The following is a 20,839-nucleotide window of genomic DNA, read 5'->3' as shown; positions in this document are numbered from 1 at the left end:
GCTCGAGACCCTGGTTCTCGACCCCGCCCTGTGCAACTGGGTACTGGACTTCCTGACGGGCCGCCCCCAGGTGGTGAGGGTAGGTAACAACATCTCCACCCCGCTGATCCTCAACACTGTGGCCCCACAAGGGTGCGTTCTGAGCCCTCTCCTGTACTCCCTGTTCACCCACGACTGAGTGGCCATGCACGCCTCCAACTCAATCATCAAGTTTGCGGACGACAATACAGTGGTAGGCTTGACTACCAACAACGACAAGACGGCCTACAGGGAGGAGGTGAGGGCCCTCGGAGTGTGGTGTCAGGAAAATAACGTCAACAAAACAAAGGAGATGATTGTGGACTTCAGGAAACAGCAGAGGGAGCACCCCCCTATCCACATCGACGGGACAGTAGTGGAGAGGGTAGTAAGTTTTAAGTTCCTCGGCGTACACATCACGGACAAACTGAATTGGTCCACCCACACAGACAGCGTTATGAAGAAGGCGCAGTCACCAAAAGCACTCACAAACTTCTACAGATGCACAATCGAGAGCATCCTGTCAGGCTGTATCACCGTCTGGTAGGGCAACTGCTCCGCCAACAACCGTAAGGCTCTCCAGAGGGTAGTGAGGTCTGCACAACGCATCACTGGGGGCAAACTACCTGCCCTCCGGGACACCTACAGCACCCGATGTCACAGGAAGGCCATAAAGATCATCAAGGACAACAACCACCTGAGCCACTGCTTGTTCACCCCGCTATCATCCAGAAGGCGAGGTCAGTACAGGTGCATCAAAGCAGGGACCGAGAGACTGAAAAACGGACGGCTCAGGCGGCTCAGGACAGACGGACGGCTCAGGCGGCTCAGGACAGACGGGTGGCTCAGGCGGCTCAGGACAGACGGGCGGCTCAGGCGGCGCTAGACAGGAGGGCGGCTCAGGGCTGCCGAGGCGCACTGTAGGCCTGGTGCGTGGTGCCGGAACTGGTGGTACCGGGCTGGGAACACACACCTCAGGGCGAGTGCGGGGAGGAGGAACAGGGCATACTGGATCCTGGAGGCGCACTGTAGGCCTGGTGCGTGGTGGCGGAACTGGTGGTACCGGGCTGGGAACACGCACCTCAAGGTGAGTGCGGGGAGGAGGAACAGGGCATACTGGACCCTGGAGGCCCACTGTAGGTCTCGTGCGTGGTGCTGGAACTGGAGGCCTGGTACGTGGAGGAGGCACCGGATAGACCGGACCGTGGAGGCGCACTGCAGGTCTCGAGCACCGAGCCTGCCCAACCCTACCTGGCTGAATGCTCCCCGTAGCCATGCCAGTGCGGCGAGGTGGAATAGGCCGCACTGGGCTGTGCTGGCGAACCGGGGACACCATGCGTAGGGCTGGTGCCATGTACCCCGGCCCGAGGAGACGCACTGGAGACCAGATGCGTAGAGCCGGCTTCATGGCACCTGGCTCGATGCCCACTCTAGCCCGGCCGATACGAGGCGCTGCTATGTACCGCACCGGGCTATGCACACGTACTGGAGACACCGTGCGTATCTCCGCATAACACGGTGCCTGCCCGGACCATCTCTCTCCACGGTAAGCACGGGAAGTTGGCTCAGGTCTCCTACCTGACTTAGCTACACTCCCCGTGTGCCCCCCCAATACATTTGTGGGGCTGCCTCTCTGGCTTCCAGCCGCGCTTTCGTGCTGCTTCCTCATACCACCGCCTCTCGGCTTTAGCTGCCTCCAGCTCTTCACGAGGGCGGCGATATTCTCCAGCCTGTGCCCAGGGTCCCTTGCCGTCCAGAATCTCCTCCCAGGTCCAGGAGTCCTGCGATTTCGGCCGCTGATGCTGCTGCTGCTGCTGTTGCTGCCCGTTACCACGCTGCTTGGTCCTTTGGTGGTGGTTAGTGATTCTGTAACGCTCGTCTTCTTCCTCTTCTGAGGAGGAGTAGTAGGAAGGATCGGAGGACCAATGCGCAGCGTGGTAAGTGTCCATATTTTAATAAAGCAAAATGAACACTGAACAAAACAACAAAGTGAAACGAACGAAAACGAAACAGTTCCGTATGGTTAGGCACAGACACAGGAACAGGAACAATCACCCACAACCCACAATGACAAAACAGGCTACCTAAATATGGCTCCCAATCAGAGACATCGACTGACACCTGCCTCTGATTGAGAACCATATCAGGCCAAACACATAGAAACAGACAAACTAGACATCCAACATAGAATGCCCACTCATATCACACCCTGACCAAACAAAACATAGAAACATACAACGCAAACTATGGTCAGGGTGTGACAATTTTAGAATAAGGCTGTAATGTAACAATATGTGGAAAAAGTCAAGGGGTCTGAATACTTTCCGTTTACACTGTATATGTCTACCTAAATTACCTCATACTCCTGCACATCAACTCGGTACTGGTCAGGGTCAATTCCCGTCAATTCAGGAAGTACACTGAAATTCCAATGGCAATTATCCTCAATGCTTTTCAATTAGGAAAATGTGTCATTGGAATTTGGTTTACTTTCTGAATTGACTGGAATTTAAATGGAATTGACTCCGGCCCTGGTACCCCATGAATATAGCCAAATTATCACTACTCATTGTGTATTGATTCCTTGTGTAATTATTTTTCTCTCTGCATTGTTGGGAAGGGCCCATAAGTAAGCATTTCACTCTTAGTCTACAACTGTTGTTTACGAAGCATGTGACAAATACAATTTGACTTGATTTTTGGATCTCCTTCGTGCCGAAGGAGGAAAGAGGAGCTGTCCATGTGTGGAGCAGGCATGGGAGCCCCAGCCCTGTACCCCCATACCACAGCAGATCAGGGGTTACAGGTGAGGTGAGACAGGAGGGTTAAGCCAAGTAAGCCCCCACATTCCCCCACACATCTACACATACCACCAGTTGCCACAGCAGAGGAGGGCCGCTGGAATACTATTACATGGCTACTACCATAGAATTAGGAATTAGAATAATTTAATCAGATCTCTATGGCTACTGCCTTCAAAGAGGACTTGTTCACATACGGTACATTGAATCCAAGATGGCTTAGCAGTTCAGACGTCATTTCTGTTTCGTATTGTCGTGTCCTGTATATATATATATTTACACCTTTCTTCGCATATCTTTTATATATTTTATTATCCAAGAACTCAACTACAAAAGCTTCCCTGCAAAAGCTTTCCTGCAACCCGCTTCACCAATTACAAAAAAGTATTATTTACCTAAAATCTGAAAAACCACCGTGGAAGCTAGCCAGGGGCTAATTCAGAAGCTAGCCAGAAAGCTAACCAGAAGCTATCCGATAGCTAGCCAGAAGCTAATCTGTAGCTGCCCAGAAATTAGCCGGTCTGCTGGCTAGCGTTGGTGTTTCAGCTGCCCACGTTTTGTGGTCATCAGCTATTCCTTTAGCTCGATAATCTACCGGCACTTTTGTGCAACGCGACTCGGACCGGAGCATTCCGGGACTTTTTTTCTCTCAGTTTCCCCGGATTTCAGCCGCAGACTCTGGACATTTGCAGCTAGTTAGCTGCAAACCGTGTGACTACTGGCTTACGTCGATCCCGGAGCAAACTCAAATCATTCCGGAGCTAGCCAGCTGAGGAGTTCCATCAGCCATTCCTGGGCTACAGTCACCTATCCGGACCCGTTTTTTTGCTGTTTTGTTGTTGCTGCAGATACGGAGCCCCACCGGGCCTTCACGACTGACTGCCGACGTTATCTGCCCGAGGGAGTTATCCAACTGGCACCTCCGTCCCGACGTTACCTGAACGCTCATCTGGGGCCCGCTAACCGTTAGCTGTCTTATCGGCTGCTATCTGAATAAGTATATCGGACAATTATTATTATATATATATTTTTTATTTTTTTTATTTTTATTGGGTCACTATATCTATTTTTGCCAATTTGGATTGATCCCCTCTACCACACGGAACCCCACTAACCTACCGACGGAAACGCACGAGGTATCTACAAATAGACTTCCATACTATGCTATCTTGCTACCGATAGCCATCTACCCGGCCAGCTGTCTGGATCGCCGTGACCCCAACCAACCTCTACTCACTGGACCCTTATTGATCACTCGATTAAGCATGCCTCTCCTTAATGTAAATATGCCTTGTCCATTGCTGTTCTGGTTAGTGTTTATTGGCTTATTTCACTGTAGAGCCTCTAGCCCTGACCACTATACCATATCCAACCTCACAGTTCCACCACCCACATATGCGATGACATCACCTGGTTTCAATGATGTTTCTAGAGACAATATCTCTCTCATCATCACTCAATACCTAGGTTTACCTCCACTGTATTCACATCCTACCATACCTTTGTCTGTACATTATTCCTTTAAGCTATTTTATCGCCCCCAGAAACTTCCTTTTACTCTCTGCTCTAGAAGTTCTAGACGACCAATTCTCATAGCTTTTAGCCGTACCCTTATCCTACTCCTCCTCTGTTCCTCTGGTGATGTAGAGGTGAATCCAGGCCCTGCAGTACCTAGCTCCACTCCTATTCCCCAGGCGCTCTCTTTTGATGACTTCTGTAACCGTAATAGCCTTGGCTTCATGCATGTTAACATTAGAAGCCTCCTCCCTAAGTTTGTTTTGTTCACTGCTTTAGCACACTCTGCCAACCCGGATGTTTTAGCCGTGTCTGAATCCTGGCTTAGAAAGACCACCAAAAATTCCCCAACTACAAGATTTTCAGACAAGATAGAACGGCCAAAGGGGGCGGTGTTGCAATCTATTGCAAAGATTGCCTGCAGAGTTCTGTTTTACTATCCAGGTCTGTTCCCAAACAATTTGAACTTCTACTTTTAAAAATCCACCTCTCTAAAAACAAGTCTCTCACCGTTGCCGCCTGCTATAGACCACCCTCTGCCCCCAGCTGTGCTCTGGACACTATATGTGAACTGATTGCCCCCCATCTATCTTCAGAGCTCGTGCTGCTAGGCGACCTAAATTTTAACATGCTTAACACCCCAGCCACCCTACAATCTAAGCTTGATGCCCTCAATCTCACACAAATTATCAATGAACCTACCAGGTACCACCCCAATTCCGTAAACACGGGTACCCTCATAGATATCATCCTAACAAACTTGCCCTCCAAATACACCTCTGCTGTTTTCAACCAAGATCTCAGCGATCACTGCCTCATTGCCTGCATCCGTAATGGGTCAGCGGTCAAACGACCTCCACTCATCACTGTCAAACGCTCCCTGAAACACTTCAGCGAGCAGGCCTTTCTAATCGACCTGGCCGAGGTATCCTGGAAGGATATTGATCTCATCCCGTCAGTAGAGGATGCCTGGACATTTTAAAAAAATGCCTTCCTCACCATCTTGAATAAGCATGCCCCATTCAAGAAATTTAGAACCAGGAACAGATATAGCCCTTGGTTCTCTCCTGACCTGACTGCCCTTAACCAACAGAAAAACATCCTATGGCGTTCTGCATTAGCATCGAACAGCCCCCGTGATATGCAACTTTTCAGGGAAGCTAGAAACCAGTATACACAGGCAGTTAGAAAAGCCAAGGCTAGCTTTTTCAAGCAGAAATTTGCTTCCTGCAACACAAATTCAAAAAAGTTCTGGGACACTGTAAAGTCCATGGAGAATAAGAACACCTCCTCCCAGCTTCCAACTGCTCTGAAGATAGGAAACACTGTCATCACCGACAAATCCACTATAATTGAGAATTTCAATAAGCATTTTTCTACGGCTGGCCATGCTTTCCACCTGGCTACCCCTACCCCGGACAACAGCACTGCCCTCCCCTCTGCTACTCGCCCAAGCCTTCCCCATTTCTCTTTCTCCCAAATACAGTCAGCTGATGTTCTAAAAGAGCTGCAAAATCTGGACCCTTACAAATCAGCCGGGCTAGATAATCTGGACCCTTTCTTTCTAAAACTATCTGCTGAAATTGTTGCCACCCCTATTACTAGCCTTTTCAACCTCTCTTTCGTGTCGTCTGAGATTCCCAAAGATTGGAAAGCAGCTGCGGTTATCCCCCTCTTCAAAGGGGGGGGACACTCTTGACCCTAACAGCTACAGACCTATATCTATCCTACCCTGCCTTTCTAAGGTCTTCGAAAGCCAAGTCAACAAACAGATTACCGACCATTTCGAATCCCACCATACCTTCTCCGCTATGCAATCTGGTTTCAGAGCTGGTCATGGGTGCACCTCAGCCACGCTCAAGGTCATAAACGATATCTTAACCGCCATCGATAGGAAACAATACTGTGCAGCCGTATTCATTGACCTGGCCAAGGCTTTTGACTCTGTCAATCACCACATCCTCATCGGCAGACTCGACAGCCTTGGTTTCTCTAATGATTGCCTCGCCTGGTTCACCAACTACTTCTCTGATCGAGTTCAGTGTGTCAAATCGGAGGGTCTGTTGTCCGGGCCTCTGGCAGTCTCCATGGGGGTGCCACAGGGTTCAATTCTTGGACCGACTCTCTTCTCTGTATACATCAATGATGTCGCTCTTGCTGCTGGTGATTCTCTGATCCACCTCTACGCAGACGACACTATTCTGTATACTTCTGGCCCTTCTTTTGACACTGTGTTAACAACCCTCCAGGCGAGCTTCAATGCCATACAACTCTCCTTCCGTGGCCTCCAATTGCTCTTAAATACAAGTAAAACTAAATGCATGCTCTTCAACCGATCGCTGCCTGCACCTGCCCGCCTGTCCAACATCACTACTCTGGACGGCTCTGACCTAGAATATGTGGACAACTACAAATACCTAGGTGTCTGGTTAGACTGTAAACTCTCCTTCCAGACTCACATCAAACATCTCCAATCCAAAGTTAAATCTAGAATTGGCTTCCTATTCCGCAACAAAGCATCCTTCACTCATGCTGCCAAACATACCCTTGTAAAACTGACCATCCTACCAATCCTCGACTTCGGTGATGTCATTTACAAAATAGCCTCCAAAACCCTACTCAATAAATTGGATGCAGTCTATCACAGTGCCATCCGTTTTGTCACCAAAGCCCCATATACTACCCACCACTGCGACCTGTACACTCTCGTTGGCTGGCCCTCGCTTCATACTCGTCGCCAAACCCACTGGTTCCAGGTCATCTACAAGACCCTGCTAGGTAAAGTCCCCCCTTATCTCAGCTCGCTGGTCACCATAGCAACACCTACCTGTAGCACGCGCTCCAGCAGGTTTATCTCTCTGGTCACCCCCAAAACCAATTCTTCCTTTGGCCGCCTCTCCTTCCAGTTCTCTGCTGCCAATGACTGGAACGAACTACAAAAATCTCTGAAACTGGAAACACTTATCTCCCTCACTAGCTTTAAGCACCAGCTGTCAGAGCAGCTCATAGATTACTGCACCTGTACATAGCCCATCTATAATTTAGCCCAAACAACTACCTCTTTACCTACTGTATTTATTTATTTATTTTGCTCCTTTGCACCCCATTATTTCTGTCTCTACTTTGCGCTTTCTTCCACTGCAAACCAACCATTCCAGTGTTTTTAAGTTTTATTTTACTTGCTGTGTTGTATTTACTTCGCCACCATGGCCTTTTTATATTTTTATTTATTTATACATATATTTGTTTGCCTTCACCTCCCTTATCTCACCTCACTTGCTCACATTGTATATAGACTTATTTTTTTTTCACTGTATCATTGACTATATGTTTGTTTTACTCCATGTGTAACTATGTGTTGTTGTATGTGTCGAACTGCTTTGCTTTATCTTGGCCAGGTCGCAATTGTAAATGAGAACGTGTTCTCAATTTGCCTACCTGGTTAAATAAAGGTTAAATAAAATAAACAGTAGAATGGGTTGTACACTGTACAGTAAAAGAACAGTGGAGGCTATGCCGATTGGTCGTCCACACACACACACACACACACACACACACACACACACACACACACACACACACACACACACACACACACACACACACACACACACACACACACACACACACACACACAAGGCAGAGCGGGAACTATGGTCTGGTATTCTGTCCTAAGTTCAGATGTTAAACTCATAATCAGGCTGTTACACGTTCCCTAAGACCTCTTGATAAAAGCTAACGCGTCTGCCATTCGTTCCATGTGGGAGGCCAAAGCTCATCTTTTCTTGGCTTTTCCCTACTGAGCAGAATTCCTGTTCAAATCAAGCCATACTACTCTCACACAGTACTAACAGCAGACAGTACTAACAGCATGCCTTCATCACATTTAACTGACTACTACCAGACAGTCTTTTCTTGTTGATACAGATTATGTTGCAGATTCAACGCAACATCAAGCTCTTCACTACAACATTAGAGTGCAGATATCAGAATATACTTAACACACGCATAAAGCGAAGGATGGAGACGGTGTGAAGTGCTCTGTCTGTCATAGTGAGATGACTATCGAACTTTTCTTCATGTCTTCATCCATTGATTAGTGTTCATCTGAGTCAAATCCATATAGGCAGATTGTACCCCGAACACAAATGTCAGGAGATATTACCAAGCTATATGGCGCTATTCTCAGTGACTGCACTTACAGACCAGATTGCAGGAAAGATGAAAAAATCGATACAGAAAAAAACACATTTTAATTTATTTGCTCTATCCTTGATTGACCCAAGTTTATGATTTCCTCCCGTGGTGGGAAAGAGGGGGATGGATTGGGGAGGGATGGAGAGAGGGAACTGGACTCTCTGCAGGGCTACAGAGGAAAGGTCCGCTGTGATCTAAACAGAAGCCAAAGACGAGGTGTGGGAGAGGAGTGAGGGAGCGAGCGAGGGAGAGAGGTAGAGAGAGGGAGCGAGGGGGAGTGGTAGACGTAGAGAGAGAGGTAAAGAGAGAGGAAGCGAGGGAGTTTGGTAGACGTAGGGAGAGAGGTAAAGAGAGAGGAAGCGAGGGAGAGGATTAGATAGTGACAGCGAACTAGAAAGGCTGAACGGGGAGCGTAAGGAAAGCAATTCAACTAATGACCTTAGCTATGTGCAGTGCCTCTAAAATATGCAGTGAAAGACAGAACCGAACACTGCTTAGCTCTGACACACACATTCAACCTGCACTCACTCACATGCAGATAGACGGACTGACGGACAGACACACACACAGAGATGGACAGATCGTACTATAAAACATACCAAAGTAAAAACATTGAAAAACAAACAAGGCCATAGCTGTGGGGACTTGAGGAGCATAGCAGACTTACCGGGACAGTATGTATCCAGGCCGTGGTTCTTGGCAGTGCAGGAGTTGTGTATAGGGGAGCCAAGCTCTGATTGTGGAATGCGAGGGCTCTCCACAAATTTTGCTTTCCGCAGGGGGGCTGGGAGCAGAATGCACACGCACACACACACACACACACACACACATATATAGAAGGAGACAACACACACACACAGTGACACAGAACACCCAAATTATAGAAAAGAGAGGGGGAGACAGACAGAGAGAGCTTATGAGATTGCGTCGGCACATTGAAATGACTAACACGCAGCAAAGCTTATCCAAGTAGCTCATTTGAGTTTGGTCACAGGTACAACTTTAGCTCAAGAGAAACAGGATTGTTACAGTGTCATATAGTATACAGAACACCAAGCCAACACTTCCTATACATTAGTCCTATACATTACGATACCAAATCCACTAACCACATTCCTTGGGCATTTAAAACTATCGGGAGTTAAAGATGATACTTACAGTATAACATAGAACAGAATGCCAAACATCCTCATAGACTTCTATTGAATAATCATCCTCTCTAAACTTAACAGCACTGACAAATGCAAATGTCTGTCAGCATGCCTAGTGACGCAATCACAGCAAAAATGCAAATGACATACATCCATTTTGGGAATGTATTCACACCCGACTCCGACAGCCAACCTGTCAACAGATCACTTCCACATAACAGGAAAGGTGTCGAGAATGTTAGAATGTTACAAATTTGGGGGCGGCGGATGTGACAAATCTGTTTGGCTTAGAATAAAATAGAATGTCATAGAATAAAATACAACAGAAAATAATGGAATAACAGGGGACTTCCTCAAGTCAGGTGTACACTGGATCAGTTTTATAGACGAATGTAATGGCGACACATTCTGAACTTGAATGTTATGCCAGTGTAAAGGACGTCACGCTGCTTGCTTAGCCAGTACCAATTCCTCCCGATTCGGCGCATACCTGCCGCAAACTCAGAACCTCTGCCTCACAAACACACGTGACCGCCCTCCTCAAGCGTCTTACCCGATCACGTCACCTCAAAAGCTAGCTAATGAGGCGACACAAGCGGGACACTTTAGGCTGAGGAGGAAGTTTCACACATCCCCATGTGCTGCACAAGCAATGTTATGATGCAATATTACGCTAGCCAGGGATGTACACGTCATAGGATAACCACTACAGAGATGTCTATCTGTTACACAAATGTATGACAAACTGAACAGTTCGGTTGAGAGACGCCATCTGACGTAAGACAATGCAGTTCAAGAGGAAACTGATCCCCATTCTAAACAGGTGTTAATTTAATAGGCTAGCTTAGCTGGAATCCCATGACATATTCTAAGCAGCTTTTCGCTCGCTCCACTGAGTGTGGGCTCTCACTCCCCTAAAGGGCTGGTGTTGGACAATTATGCAAAATAACTCCACCATTCTCAGCCACATATACCTAGCTTATCACATTGTCTGTCTATTACCCAATACTGAAGACTTGGTTCAACAGAAACATGTAGGAAAATAGAACTATGTGGCATGCCCTTAAGATACTGTGACTGTTCACCCTTTTCTCTGTCATGATAGGTTGAAGCTACTGTCTGTAGTGTACATACAGACAGAGAACTGGGCCAGGCTGCATGTCAAGAGGCGGTTGAAACATCTGCCCCTCTGACGATGCCTCACAACAACTGGAGTACAGCAAGAACAACTCAGCACTGTTGAGTTGGCTCAGGGTTCAAGTCAGGCGAACACAGAGGGCTGAGGAGTGATACGAGATACAGTATACCAGTCTACTGAATGCCACTGTCAGTGTACAGTACAGTATGGAAGAGGAAGTTTACTAACCCGACTCAGTTCCCCAGCCAAACAGAGGAAGTAACAGAGCCAATCAGCACAGAGCCAGGTAGCACAGAGCCAGGCAGCACAGAGCTAGGCAGCACAGAGCCAGGCAGCAGAGGCCACAGTGACAAGAAGCCCTACTGAGTCACAGCCAGGAGAGGAGTGGGAGAGGACTCAATCACAGAGAAGCCCCACCAGCACCATGATATACAGTACTATACTATTGAGAACAGTCCTGCATGTAGGGTAGTGTTTAGAGCAATTAATGACTCAGCATTGGGTAAGAGACACACACACCACACACACACACAGTAGTTTTAAGTTCCTCATTGTCCAGATCACTGAGGACTTGACATGGACCAACACCACCACCACCACCATTGTCAAGAGGGAGCAACAGTGTCTCTACTTCCTAAGGCGGCTGAAGAACTTCGCCTCAGGGCCTCCCCAAATACTACCTCTGCATCATCGAGAGTGTCCAGACCGGTTGCATCATGGCCTGGTACGGGAATTGTTCCGTTCATGACCGCAAGGCCCTCCAGCGGGTGGTGAAGACAGCCCAGTACATCACTAGGGCCGTGTTCCCACCCATCCAGGACATCTACTCGATATCGTGCCTGAGGAAGGCCTGCAGCATAATCAGGGATCCCACACAGCCCAGCCACGAGCTGTTCTCTCCCTTACTGTCAGACAGTATCGGCGCATGAAGTCTGATACCATCAGACCACTGAACACTTGAACTGGACTGACCAACTGCACTGACACTCCGCACCTTAGCATACATGCACTCACTCACTCACACACACACCCACAGAGATACAGTTGAAGTTGGAAGTTTACATACATCTTAGCCAAATACAGTTAAACTCAGTTTTTTTCACAATTCCCAACATTTAATCCTAGTAAAAAATCTCTGTCTTAGGTCAGAAAGGATCACCACTTTAAGAATGTGAAATGTCAGAATAATAGTAGAGAGAATTATTTATTTCATCTTTTATTTATTGACGAAATAATTCCCAGTGGGTCAGAAGTTTACATACACTCAATTAGTATTTGGTAGCGTTGCCTATAAACTGTTTAACTTGGGTCAAACGTTTTGGGTAGCCTTCCACAAGCTTCCCACAATAAGTTGGGTGAATTTTGGCCCATTCCTCCTGACAGAGCTGGTGGAACTGAGTCAGGTTTGTAGGCCTCCTTGCTCACACACTTTTTCAGTTCTGCCCACACATTTTCTATAGGGTTGAGGTCAGGGCTTTGTGATGGCCACTCCAATACCTTGATTTTGTTGTCCTTGGCCATTTTGCCACAACTTTGGAAGTATGCTTGGGGTCATTGTCCATTTGGAAGACCCATTTGCGACCAAGCTTTAACTTCCTGACTGATGTCTTGAGATGTTGCTTCAATATATCCACAAGCTTTTCCCTTCTCATGATGCCATCCTGCAGTAAAGCACCCCCACAACATGATGCTGAGGGAAATAGAATCCCCCGTGCTTCACGGTTGGGATGGTGTTCTTTGGCTTGCAAGCCCCCCCTTTTTCCTCCAAACATAACCATGGTCATTATGGCCAAACAGTTTTCTTTTTGTTTCATCAGACCAGAGGACATTTCTACAAAAAGTACGATCTTTGTCCCCATGTGCAGTTGCAAACCGTAGTCTGGTTAATTTATGGCGGTTTTGGAGCAGTGGCTTCTTCCTTGCTGAGCGGCCTTTCAGGTTATGTCGATATAGGACTCGTTTTACTGTGGATATAGATACTTTTGTACCTGTTTCCTCCAGCATCTTCATAAGGTCCTTTACTGTTGTTCTGGGATTGATTTGCACTTTTCGCACCAAAGTACGTTCATCTCTAGGAGACAGAACGCGTCTCCTTCCTGAGCGGTATGACGGCTGCGTGGTCCCATGGTGTTTATACTTGCGTACTATTGTTTGTACAGATGAACATGGTACCTTCAGGTGTTTGGAAATTGCTCTTAAGGATGAACCAGACTTGTGGAGGTCTACAATTTTCTTTCTGAGGTCTTGGCTGATTTCTTTTGATTTTCCCATGATGTCAAGCAAAGAGGCACTGAGTTTGAAGGTAGGCCTTGAAATACATCCACAGGTACACCTCCAATTGACTCAAATGATGTCAATTAGCCTATCAGAAGCTTCTAAAACCATTACATAATTTTCTGGAATCTTCCAAGCTGTTTAAAGGCATAGTCAACTTAATGTATGTAAACTTCTGACCAACTGGAATTGTGATACAGTGAATTATAAGTGAAATAATCTGTTTGCAAACAATTGTTGAAAAATGTATTTGTGTCATGCACATGGATGGATGTCCTAACCGACATGCCAAAACTATAGTTTGTTAACAAGAGATTTGTGGAGTGGTTGAAAAATGAGTTTTAATGACTCCAACCTAAGTGTATGTAAACACTTGCCCCCCAATCACCCCTTCCCCAAAACAAGTATAAATATTGGACAATAAATTGTACTTTCCTGTAATATAATTATGCTAAAATGTTTATTCTATTCTACTGAGTCATTTATCTTTTGTTCGTATTCTTATATTTTATTATTTCTTATTGTTGTTGCATTGTCCAGAAGGAACCTTCAAGCAATCATTTCATTGGACGGTGTATACCATGTGTATCCTGTATATACGACTAATAAAACTTGAAACACGCACAAACACACACAGTCTACATTGAGGATAACCAGATACTAGTAAAAAGATATACAGTGTGGGAAACCTACACTAGCAGCAGTGTAATCCCTGGGACTGCAGCTCTCCTACAGTACAGCAGTACAGGCTCCGTGTGGCAGCTAGGAAGGCCCTTACCAGCCAGGCAGAGTGACGGCATGATGGATGGCAGTAGGCAAATCCACTCGGCAAATGAGCTTATAAATAAATATCTATATGCGGATGCAGGTAGTTGTGCACTATATATTTGAGACAGTCTCCGTGAGTAGTGTGTGTGTGTGTGTGAGAATGTGGTAGTGTGGTAGTGTGTGTGTGTGAGAATGTGGTAGTGTGGTAGTGTGTAGTGTGTAGTGTGTGTGTGAGAATGTGGTAGTGTGGTAGTGTGTGTGTGAGAATGTGGTAGTGTGTGTGTGTGAGAATGTGGTAGTGTGGTAGTGTGTAGTGTGTGTGTGAGAATGTGGTAGTGTGGTAGTGTGTGTGTGAGAATGTGGTAGTGTGTAGTGTGTGTGTGAGAATGTGGTAGTGTGTAGTGTGTGTGTGTGTGTGTGTGTGTGTGTGTGTGTGTGTGTGTGTGTGTGTGTGTGTGTGTGTGTGTGTGTGTGTGTGTGTGTGTGTGTGTGTGTGTGTGTGTGTGTGAGAATGTGGTAGTGTGGTAGTGTGTAGTGTGTGTGTGAGAATGTGGTAGTGTGTAGTGTGTGTGTGTGTGTGTGTGTGTGTGAGAATGTGGTAGTGTGGTAGTGTGTAGTGTGTGTGTGAGAATGTGGTAGTGTGTAGTGTGTGTGTGAGAATGTGGTAGTGTAGTGTGTGTGTGAGAGTGTGGTAGTGTGTGTGTGAGAGTGTGGTAGTGTGTGTGTGTGTGTGAGAATGTGGTAGTGTGGTTGTGTGTAGTGTGTGTGTGAGAATGTGGTAGTGTGTAGTGTAAGAATGTGGTAGTGTGTGTGTGGTAGTGTGTAGTGTGTGTGTGAGAGTGTGGTAGTGTGGTAGTGTGTAGTGTGTGTGTGAGAATGTGGTAGTGTGGTAGTGTGTGTGTGAGAATGTGGTAGTGTGGTAGTGTGTAGTGTGTGTGTGAGAATGTGGTAGTGTGTAGTGTGTGTGTGTGTGTGAGAGAAGGTGGTAGTGTGGTAGTGTGTAGTGTGTGTGTGAGAATGTGGTAGTGTGTAGTGTGTGTGTGTGTGTGTGTGTGTGAGAATGTGGTAGTGTGGTAGTGTGTAGTGTGTGTGTGAGAATGTGGTAGTGTGTAGTGTGTGTGTGAGAATGTGGTAGTGTGGTAGTGTGTAGTGTGTAGTGTAAGAATGTGGTAGTGTGTGTGTGGTAGTGTGTAGTGTGTGTGTGTGAGAATGTGGTAGTGTGGTAGTGTGTAGTGTGTGTGTGAGAATGTGGTAGTGTGGTAGTGTGGTAGTGTGTAGTGTGTGGTAGTGTGTAGTGTGTGTGAGAATGTGGTAGTGTGGTGGTGTGTAGTGTGTGTGAGAATGTGGTAGTGTGGTAGTGTGGTAGTGTGTCTGTGAGAATGTGGTAGTGTGTAGTGTGTGTGAGAATCTGATAGTGTGGTAGTGTGTAGTGTGGTATTGTGGTAGTGTGTGTGAAACAGACCAAGACATTAATCAAAGACGTCATTTCTATTCCCCTCAGACAGTCTTTGTAAAGCCAGGGCTTTAGAAACATTATCAAAAAGAAAATTTCTTGCAAAATGTATTAATTTAGATTCTAATTCAATGTGTGCATATGAAAGAGAAAGGCTCATTTTAAATATGACAGTCCATTCAGACACAAGCTAGGCTTTGTGCAAACAGATGAGATGTAAATATGAAATTAATATCCATACCGATGCTCATCTTAATTAGGTACATGAACGATACATGAATGATAAACAATGAGAAAAGGTGTTGATAGCAGGGTGTTACAATAATGTCTATCAGTCATTCACACTCACCTGTATAAACCCTCCCCCCCCCCCCCTGTTGCTGTGTTTGAATTCAATGGCATGCCCTTTGAGTTGTGCAATGCGCCAGTACATTTCAGTAATGCTTGTTCCATGGAGTGCAAGTTTGGAGACTGTCGCTATAAATCACACATTTACACCGAAGGCCCTGCACTTGCAGAGACACCTTGCGAAGCCCTCAAGGTCGCTACGACAACAAGCATTCCCCTTTACTGTAAACACACCATTGTCATCTACAGTATTCACCTTTATTGATTCAAGGTTACACAGTATTCACGTTGTATTCACAGTTGTATTCACAGAATTCACATTGTATTCACAGAATTCCCATTGTATTCACAGAATTAACATTGTATTCACATAATTCACATTGTATTCACATAATTCACATTGTATTCACAAAATTCACATTGTATTCACAGAATTCACATTGTATTCACAGAATTCACATTGCCATGAACCAAGCAGCACAAGATCTCTCTGTCCCCTCAATGGGACTTCCTGGATAAATAAACGTTTAAAAAGAATGAGCATTTTATATTGTAATGGTATTAGTTCTGCAACATGCTATGGATGAAGGACAAAAAAACAACTCTTTATTCACTTGGGCACACTAGTGGACAAAAGAGTATGCCCACTACAGTAACTTCTGCAGTACCTTACTAAGCCTACTGCAGTACTGCTCCAGTACCTTACTGGGCCTACTGCAGTACTTTACTAGACTTACTGCAGTACCACTACAGTATCTACTGCAGTACCTTACTAAGCCTACTGCAGTACCGCTCCAATACCTTACTAGGCCTACTGCAGTACTTTACTAGACTTACTGCAGTACCACTACAGTAACTACTGCTGTACCTAACTAGGCCTACTGCAGTACCCCTACAGTAACTACTGCTATACCTTACTAGGTCTACTGCAGTACTTTACTAGGCTTACTGCAGTACCGCTACAGTAACTACTGCAGTACCTTACTAGGCCTATTGTAGTACTTTACTAGGCTTACTGCAGTACTTTACTAGACTTACTGCAGTACCACTACGGTAACTACTGCAGTACCTTACTAGGCCTACTGCAGTACCACTACAGTAACTACTGCAGTACCTTACTAGGCTTACTGCAGTACCGCTACAGTAACTACTGCAGTACCTTACTAGGCCTACTGCAGTACTTTACTAGGCTTACTGCAGTACTGCTACAGTAACTCCTGCAGTACCTTACTAGGCCTACTGCAGTACTTTACTAGGCTTACTGCAGTACTTTACTAGACTTACTGCAGTACCGCTACAGTAACTACTGCAGTACCTTACTAGGCTTACTGCAGTACTTTACTAGACTTACTGCAGTACTGCTACAGTAACTCCTGCAGTACCTTACTAGGCTTACTGCAGTACCGCTACAATAACTACTGCAGTACCTTACTAGGCTTACTGCAGTACCGCTACAGTAACTACTACAGTACCACTTAAAGCCTGTCTGGTTGGATGGTTGTCTAAACAACACTGCCCAGATGTGAGTGTGAAACACTGGGAGGTGTTGTGTTCATTCAGCTCAGACTGAAAATAGAGGCTGCTGACAGCAGCACCGTACAAGCTCCATTAACTCAGCCGCTTGTGTGTGTGTGTGCGTGTGTGCGTGCGTGCGTGGGTGGGTGCGTGCGTGTGTGTGTGTGTCATTACACCCATAGGGGGATTAGCCCACTAAGGTAACACACAGAGGGAGGAGCTGATCTTCTAAGAACACTCATTAGCCTATGGTTCTCTCATTCTCCACTCTGCCCCAAATGCTGTTTATTTTGTGCCTCAGATAACCTTTGTGTGCCAGCAGGATTACAGCTTAAAGCAACTCCAATAGTATTAATAATGTTAAAGCTACGGTCCGGTTTATGGAAGGTTTACAAGCTCTTTCATGCCAGACTCTCACATAGCAATACTTACAGGAATTATTATTTATATATTAAAGCTACAGGCCGGTTTATGGAAGGTTACATTGAGTCTTTATCACACAACTTTCATTCTACATATACAGTAGCTAGCACGAGACTTCCAATACAGTTTAAGACTACATCCAAAGCTTACATGCTAGTATTATTCATGTTATAGCTATGGGCTGGTTCATGTAAGGTTAGCCTATAGTCCATCCAACCAATGCTTACATAAGATAAGATAATTACTTTATTATTCCCATGTCGACATTTTGTGTGTGGCTCTGTGTACATTAACACATACAGTATCATTAAGCATACAAAAGACAATACAAATACAGACAAATAGAAAGAGAATTAAACAACACATGAAGACGAACAATACAATCGAAAACAAAACGGCAGAACGCAAACACATACGCTGCAGGTCATCACAGTGTAGCTCCCTGAAATTAGAATCAAGCTTCTATAGCCAACAGCCTTGGTTAACATGGACGATAACGGTCTGGTGATAACTAAGCGATTACAGAGAGGAGGAACTACAGTACAGGCCTCTACTGTAGGGCTCTTGCTTCAACTGCCGCCCACATTACTAGTCATTCCCTAAGGACTTGTACTCCATGTATGCATCCCAAATGTTACCCTATTCCCTATAGAGTGCACTACTAGTGCAATAACCTGGTCAAAAGTTGTGCACTATATAGGGGATAGGGTGCCATTTGGGACGCACTGCATGACGAAAGGTTGCTGGTTCGAATTCCCAAGCGGACTAGGTGAAAAATTGGTCGATGTGCCCTTGAGCAAGGCACTTAACCCTAATTGCTCCTGTAAGTCGTTGTGGATAAGAGCATCTGCTAAATGACTAAAATGTCAAATCCAATGACTCAGCAGAAAGGGGTAGAGAAAAGCTAATGGTCAGTACGTCCGACACCCTGACCTTTCATTCACAATATTATTTCTCTCACGTCCACCCCCGGACCACCTGCTGCAGTCAGGGTCAATGTAGAGGCAGGGCCACTTGCTCTTCAGACAACCACAGCTGGGGAAGAGAGGAAATGAATACAGGGCAAAGAAGACTGAGAATGGCACATCAACACCAGTATAGAGTTACGTGATACTGTTATACTGCATTGAGGAGGCACTCTTCAGATAACTATAGTGAAGGACAGACTACAGGGTGAGGGTATATTTGAGACAGGCTGAGAATGACATACCAGTAACACATTTAGGAGGTACTCTTCTGTTAAATATAGTGGAGGAAGAGAGAGAGAGAGACTTGAGCTGAGAGAGGATGAGAATGACATACCAGTAACACATTTAGGAGGTACTCTTCTGTTAAATATAGTGGAGGAAGAGAGAGAGAGACTTGAGCTGAGAGAGGATGAGAATGACACGCCATCAGTGAAGAGTTATGTGACACTGTGATAGTGCATCGAAGAGGACCGGTGATATACTAGAGTTCAATGTGATACTGTGTTATTGCATTGAGAATGACACACCATCAGTGGAGAGTTATGTGACATCAATTGAGGAGTGCATTTATGAGGTGAGAGTATAGTATAATTACCTAAGACCCAATGTGGATGGATGATGGAGCAAACACTAATAAAAGCCAGCATGCCTTGACCCTTAACCCCTGACCCCAGTCCCAACTGAGCTCTAACCCCTAGTAAGGTTATAGGCCCTTGCCTATGCAAGTATGCATACAGTATGGTCTAGGTCCTCCTACCTCTGTCGTTAGACAGTGCCTTCAGAAAGTATTCACACCCCTTGATTTTTTCCACACTTTGTTGTGTTAAAAAGTGGGATACAAATATATTTAATTGTAATTTTTTTCAACGACCTACACAAAGTAATGTCAAAGTGGAAGAACAATTCAAACATTTGAAATTTGTATTAATAGAAAAAAATATATATATATCTTGATTAGATAAGTATTCAACCCCCTGAGTCAATATGCTAGAATCTCCTTTGAGTCATTCTGGGTAAGTCTATAAGAGCTTTGCACACCTGGATTGTACAATATTTGCCCATTATTATTATTTTTTAATTCCTTAAACACTGTCAAGTTGGTTGTTGATCATTGCTAGACAGACATTTTCAAGTTATTCAAGTTATGCCATAGATTTTCAAGTCGATTTAAGACAAAACTGTAACTAGGCCACACAGGAATATTCAATGTTGTCTTGGTAAGCAACTCCAGTGTATATTTGGTCTTGCTAAATTTGGTGTATTTGTCCTGCTAAAAGGTGAATTTGTCTCACAGTGTCTGTATGAAAGCAGACTGAACCAGGTTTTCCGCTACAATTTTGCCTGTCCTTAGCTCTATTCCATTTCTTTTTATCCCCCCAAAATTCCCTACTCCTTGCCGATGACGAGCATACTGATAACATGATGCAGCCACCACCATGCTTGAAAATGTGAAAATATGAAGCTTGGTACTCAGTGATGTGTTGTGTTGTTAAACAGCCACCACTAACATTGAGTGGCTGCTGCCAACATACTGACTCAACTCCAGCCACTTTAATAATGGAAAAATTGATGTAAAAAATGTATCACTAGCCACTTTAAACAATGCCACTTAATATAATGTTTACATACCCTACATTACTCATCTCATATGTATATACTGTACTCTATTCCATCTACTGCATCTTGCCATCTTTATGTAATACATGTATCACTAGCCACTTTAAACAATGCCACTTTTATATGTTTACATACCCTACATTACTCATCTCATATGTATATACTGTACTCTATACCATCTACTGCATCTTGCCTATGGCGTTCGGTACCATCACTCATTCATATATTTTTATGTACATATTCTTCATCCCTTTACACTGTGTGTATAAATAAGGTAGTTGTTGTGAAATTGTTAGGTTAGATTGGTTATTACTGCATTGTCGGAACTAGAAGCACAAGCATTTCGCTACGCTCGCATTAACATCTGCTAACCATGTGTATGTGACACATGATTTGATGGATTTGCCCCAAACATAGCACTTTGCATTTAGGACAAAAAGTACATTTCCTTGCCACATTATTTTGCAGTATTACATTAGTGCCTTAATGCAAACAGAATACATGTTTTGGAATGTTTTTTTTTCTTCTGTACAGGCTTCCTTCTTTTCCCTCACTCATGAAGTTAGTATTGTAGAGTCACTACAATGTTGTTGATCAATTCCTCAGTTTTCTCCTAGCACAGGCATTAAACTCTGTAACTGTTTCAAAATCAC

At 45.1% G+C, this 20,839-nt stretch overlaps 1 protein-coding gene across 6 annotated transcripts in view; it reads right to left on the bottom strand.

The window, feature by feature from the left end:
• tanc2b (tetratricopeptide repeat, ankyrin repeat and coiled-coil containing 2b) overlaps positions 1 to 20,839 on the bottom strand; it is a 237,133-nt gene that overhangs the window by 65,315 nt on the left and 150,979 nt on the right. For 4 of the 6 annotated variants that reach the window (XM_071409516.1, XM_071409517.1, XM_071409518.1 and 1 more), the window contains one exon: positions 9,199 to 9,315. The exons of the other annotated variants lie outside the window; for them this stretch is intronic. In XM_071409516.1, the coding sequence (XP_071265617.1) occupies positions 9,199 to 9,315 (117 nt within the window). The remainder of the gene's footprint in view (positions 1 to 9,198; positions 9,316 to 20,839) is intronic. 6 annotated transcript variants of the gene reach the window in all.

This window comes from Salvelinus alpinus, chromosome 7 (assembly GCF_045679555.1).
Source record: "Salvelinus alpinus chromosome 7, SLU_Salpinus.1, whole genome shotgun sequence".
Taxonomy (NCBI): domain Eukaryota; kingdom Metazoa; phylum Chordata; class Actinopteri; order Salmoniformes; family Salmonidae; genus Salvelinus; species Salvelinus alpinus.
This window is presented reverse-complemented; position numbering and strand designations above follow the sequence as displayed.